The 5,709-nt window shown below is 43.4% G+C and overlaps 2 protein-coding genes across 2 annotated transcripts; one reads left to right on the top strand and one right to left on the bottom strand.

Moving 5' to 3' along the window:
- The first annotated feature begins 489 nt into the window (after positions 1 to 489).
- SARC_12772 (hypothetical protein) lies at positions 490 to 2,563 on the top strand. The gene is made up of 4 exons (XM_014293115.1): positions 490 to 618; positions 1,333 to 1,457; positions 1,862 to 1,941; positions 2,387 to 2,563. Exons 1-4 carry the CDS (start codon positions 522 to 524, stop codon positions 2,502 to 2,504), a joined length of 420 nt encoding a protein of 139 aa, XP_014148590.1. The 5' UTR covers positions 490 to 521; the 3' UTR covers positions 2,505 to 2,563.
- A 424-nt stretch (positions 2,564 to 2,987) lies between these two features.
- SARC_12771 (cytochrome c oxidase subunit 6B) lies at positions 2,988 to 4,726 on the bottom strand. The gene is made up of 2 exons (XM_014293114.1): positions 4,548 to 4,726; positions 2,988 to 3,666 (listed from the first exon to the last, which is right to left on the bottom strand). The coding sequence occupies exon 2, from the start codon at positions 3,654 to 3,656 to the stop codon at positions 3,423 to 3,425; it is 234 nt and encodes a 77-aa protein (XP_014148589.1). The 5' UTR covers positions 3,657 to 3,666; positions 4,548 to 4,726; the 3' UTR covers positions 2,988 to 3,422.
- Positions 4,727 to 5,709: the final 983 nt, after the last annotated feature.

The following is a 5,709-nucleotide window of genomic DNA, read 5'->3' as shown; positions in this document are numbered from 1 at the left end:
AACTGATAATTATGGTTCATGTGCAGGTTCGTGTACATAATAGTTGCCCGTTTAGCTCAGGATGTTGGATTGTGTTTTGCGTATGTACATTAGCTGGCCGGTAGCATGACTCCGATAGAGTACGCAGCGTGTGTGACAGGACCAGTTCATGAGATGCGTTGCATTCCTGGTCATTGATTTCTCTGTGTCCTTCCAGCAATGATATATGTTTGTCTTGGGGTGTGTTTGAGTATTCTAAATGAGCATGTCTGGGATGTGCATTGTCTTGATCAGTATGTGCACCTTTTCATGTATCTATGTGTGCGCATATCATAACACATATTGTGTTCCTCACTTACGGCAAAGGCATACACATAGCCATCACCACAACGTACACTGTAACCTCTACCCACTACACACATACCTACGCCTATCAATACTACATACGCCGTGTCCCTCATTACCTACATACATATCACAACCGCACACACTAATACCCTCAATCTCCGCACAGATACTTACAGCTAGTGCGCCGGCTGCAGATGACATACAAGATGGAGCCAGCAGGCAGTCACGGTGCGTGGGGACTGGATGATTTTCAGTTCCTGCCGTACTACTTCGGGGCTGCTCAGCTACTCGGTATGCCCATGCCTACGCTCGTAGTGCTTTACATACCTCTCTGTATTGCAGGTCTGCTATGTGTGACTGGTGTGTGGACACGCTGACCTAAAGAAACAACTGCGTGCCATGGGCTTAGCAAGCATACAGCGCTGTATAGAGTGGTTGCGTGTGGCTGTATAGAGTGGTTGCGTGTGGCTGTGCATTTGGTTTGTAGTAAATCGACGGGCGCGGGCGGCGTATGAGATGGCTCCAGTGGACAGTCTCGGGGCGTTTGAATGAGAGTTCTTTTAAGTACCTGCTCACCCCAGAGATGCTCACACCGTCCATGTGCCAAGTGTAATATCAATTGCGTGTCTTGTCTCTACACGCCACGTTCCTCCACGTGTACACTCTATCGTGTTGTTGTGTCGTGGACATTACGGAACGGAGAGCATTACCTTGAGTTTCACACATGCGCCACACCGTTGCCTTGATTTTTTCGGTTATGTTGCACCATTCTGCCATCACGCCCGACGGTCTCCCGCTAATTTCTACACGCCATTACCACACACCCACCCACACCCACATACTTACCCACACAAGTACAAGTATGCACTTCTACTAAGGACTAATAGACCACACATACTTAGACCAATATACCAGGCCATGACTGATATTGCCGAATATTTATTGATGGTAAGTCTTGACGAATGCCCCCCCGTGGTTTAAACGACCAATCGTACGCAAACACAGGTTCATCGGACTGTGATTCAATGGGCAATTTGACTATCACACCTGTGTACATCCCAGAGCCGCGCAAGTGCGCACAACTTAAAGACGACTATCTGTTCTTTGCCGCCGTCAATTACATATTCGAGGTGTGATTTCTAATGGCTGATACTAAGCCCACTGTAATATGCACACATGGGATGTATGTGTGTATTGATGCCAATCTACCCACCGCCTTGACGCCATTGATACTTTATTCCAGATGTGTGTTGTACTTGTGGTATTTGTTGTACTCGCTTTCGTGTTTGTCCCGTCTCATCAGCTGTGTACTGCTTCCCGGGGCGACGTGCTGATGGCAACCGGCGACTACGGCTTTGCAAATAACCATTAAGATATGTTGATATGTTATGTAGAATCGAATTGGGCAAACAGAACCAGCGCATAGTTCAACCGTGGAGTGGCAAATGCATGCATGTATAAAGTCCGGTTTCATCTTGTTGTGGCTGTTACTACATTTATGCATGATGACTGATCACGTCCCGTTTTTCTACAGACCAAAACCGGGATGTTTGCTGAGCATTCGCCGGTGCTATGGGGCGTGAGTGCCGTGGCTGCGTGGCCGAAGGTGCACAGGTATGTGTAGTGTGTGCAGTGCCAAAGTGTGCCACCCTCTTGGACTGCGTTGTGCGCAACTATAAATAGATTTCTCTTCTATGCTGCAGTCATGCTCCGATCATGCCGATATATGGAGTGCACACAGTGTCTGTGGACTGTACGTGCTCTGTAGCTATTGAATATGAAGTGGATGTGTTTTCACCGGCTAGCCTTCCACTGTCACTGCCGCACCTTCTGACAGGTGGAGGGAGATTTGTGCCTGCGAGTATTAGTATCGCCTTAAGTCGATGGCCGAAACAGGTTAACTGACTCATAGTTCTAAGATGAAAATTTGACGTCTTTGACATATTTCGACATTAGATTCGCATATAACTATGCCATATCATATCTACTTCTTCCGTAGACTATGTCACAAACATGTTTCGTTGATCAGGGATTTGATCCATTGCAAATACACGCACAGCGGGATGATGAAGATGTTCATGGCCGAAGTGCTGTACAAATATCCTGTGATCCAACACTTCAAATTCGGATCGATATTTCCGTTCGAGAAACCAGAGCCGCCGACGATTCATAGATAATACAGTACGTAGAATAATATACAGATGAAATAAAACATATAACATATATGATACAATAAAAGGTATTCTCTGATACAGTACGTAGAATAATATACAGATGAAATAAAACATATAACATATATGATACAATAAAAGGTATTCTCTGATACAGTACGTAGAATAATATACAGATGAAATAAAACATATAACATATATGGCACAATAAAGCATATCCTCTGAAGCCCTAACGGAGACTTCTGAGTAACAAGACGCTGCCGCGAAAACAGCCGTCGTCGAGAACACTCAAATAGTATTCGCTTGGTTATACAACGCGAAATGAAATTTTACACTTGTACTATACATACATGTACACACAGACGCGTACACGTACGCAGACACAACACACAGACATTAATATATATCTATAGACGTATCATACGCAGATGTTTACACACAGTATGTAACTATATATTTAATTACCGATTCTCACAATAGACTGCAATCTCCCTTGCCAACATACAACAGTGCCGCCCGCTATCCCACCACTGACTACAGAAAATCAAAAGCGTTTCTCACGCGTTATTTACCATAACTTCACAAACACACTTAACAACAGTCAGCATACATATGCATATGACAGTGCGTGGAGCCACGTGGTTGGTACATATAAATAAATATATAGGTATATACATATATTGTATATATATAGAGATTATGATATATGTGCCTGCCCACAACAGCTTAAGTAGTGACTATGTAGTGACTGATAGAGAGGGCTCCCTTTTAATTATTAGCGTTCGTTTAAGTATTTGCCACTGACATGCACAAAAGTTGTCTGCCGTCACTCGCCAGCAAGCACATCGTCCCCGCGAACCAGCACCGCACCGTACAGCCAAGCAAGTAAGTACAAAAGGACTAAATATAGGTCACACAGTCTGTTTATAGCTCAGCCGCGAACTTGCCCTCCTCCAACTGCTCGGTCCACTTGTCACTCCATTCGTCGGGGCAGATCGACTTGTAAGCCTTGCGGAATTGGTCACAGGGAGCGTAGTCCTCTCCTTTGGCCTTGACACAGCGTTGATAGTCGACAAAGTATTGCCAGCACGCACGCGTCTGGTTTTGGTTGGGGAACCGCGCATCGAATTGCGGCGTCTCGAGCTTTACTTCAACCATGGTGATTTATCTATGGGACGCAGGGAAGGAGTACACGGTTGTAAGTATGTATCTATTTAAAGAATAATAGAGGTCAACAAGCACCATGTGCGGAGTCCGAGATAACGGGTATGCGCACCATACGACCACTTTAAGGTACACAACATGTCTAAACACTCACTCACTGAAGTAAGCAGGGACTATTGATATTTCTATGTCGTGCTGATAGGGTACATCAGAAAATAAGCATAAACGCAATTCTACCTATAAATATATGTATCGTGCTCTGATAAAACTAGAAGTCACGTTAGCTAATATATTAGAAATCCAATACAGCTTTCACTAGCGGGGGGGGGTGGCTTGAATACGAGCCACCATAGTCCCGGAGAGTATATCACACATATGTTCTCGGTAAGTTACGAAGTACCTACGACAAAGTCGTAAGCTTGTATACTAGCAGTTCTTCCAGAATCTCTATACCAATAAACATGGCGAGCCAAACGGGAACTATACAGGAAATTTTCTCATCTAAATTTTCTCATATACGAGCTTGAAGTAAAAGCACAAGACATGGAATGGCCAAGATTTAAACATTGCGGGAGAACGAGAAACGGATGAGGCATAAATACAACACAGCTGCAGGTGCGTGCGACGAGAACTAGACAATATTGCCCAATATCTATTAGAAAACCATCCAATTCTCATGACATGGAAGGGTCTTGAAACCAGGTGAGTAGTAGGCGTACCCGCGAGAAGGCACATATAAAAGAGAAGACACACCGAGTGCAACGCAGGCGGACAGACAAAATATATCATAAAGCAAAGTTCGACGATTATATCATCGTCAGGTCTAAACTAAAAACATAATTCCAGGTAGTCAACATAGTAATATACGATGCAACGCTCACATACCGACAACGAGGGCACGGAGAGTGTGTGTACGGTGGTATAACAAGTATTAAAGCGCTCTATCACGATAACTTAGTTAGTTATGGTATATAAACTTATGATATATCGGCGCCTGGGGCTGGAGGCTGGACTCTCATCACACTTTGGAGTCTGGACTCCGCTGGAGGGTTATCTGTTTTAGGCATACAACAATATTCTCAGATTTTTCTTGCGAGAAAAATGCTGTTTCTTTATAAAACCAAAAATGGGCGTCTATTTTTAGATATTGTGTTCTTTTGAGTTCCAGTACAATAATAGAAGTTCGGAGCTAAATTTTTCTGCCTAAAAAAATACCAGACTTCAGCCATCAGCGGGCGCTGAGCTCTCACCTCTCTCTTGTTGTTGAGAAGTTGTGAAGGGTTAAACCTGTAAGGGCGTGAGGCTGTGGAGTACCTACACCAGGCCCAGCTGTTCGATAACATGAAAGTTCGGTCTCTTTCATATGATATAGTGCCAGCCAGCTACTGTGTCTGTGGTTGTGTGGGAATGACACGAAAAAAAATACAATTTTTCAATAAAACAAAAACAAACAAAAAAAATTGAATACTGAATAGTCCTTTTTCAAAGATGTTCCATCAGTGAGTATAAATATAAATAGATTCAGTGTCGTAGAGACCTTCTTGAGTCCTGAAAGTAGTATTCGACTCATCCATTGGAGAGCTATTAATATTCAAGTCTGAGACTGTATTTTCAGTGGTACTTCATAGACTCTCAAATTGAACACTGGGGATTTATTTATATAAAATAGGACTGCTAAGGGGTTAGGATTTAGGGTTTAGCATTTTGGCGCGCTTTTACTATGTTGAATTTATAGGAGGCTATGGTTTATGACCTGATTTTGTGAAATATAATACACACCACCTGGAATTTTAGAAAGAACCTGCACGATCTCAGCAGGATAAGAAGACGGACGCGTAGCGATCCATGCGTCATGACTAAATCTCATAGATCATGACAAAAAACCCCCCCCTAAGTACGACCTTGGACTCGACAGCGAAAGAAATGGCATCAACCGCGCATCAACATTCGTCCTACAACAAAACGGCACACCCGAAAAGTAAACTGAATGGTATCAAGAAGTCGAGCAAATGATCGGTTACAGAAGTAATGAATATTTTATATATAT

Source organism: Sphaeroforma arctica (assembly GCF_001186125.1).
Source record: "Sphaeroforma arctica JP610 unplaced genomic scaffold supercont1.2572, whole genome shotgun sequence".
Classification (NCBI taxonomy): Eukaryota; class Ichthyosporea; order Ichthyophonida; genus Sphaeroforma; species Sphaeroforma arctica.
Note: the sequence above shows the minus strand (reverse complement) of the source record. Positions and strands in the feature narration are given on the sequence as shown.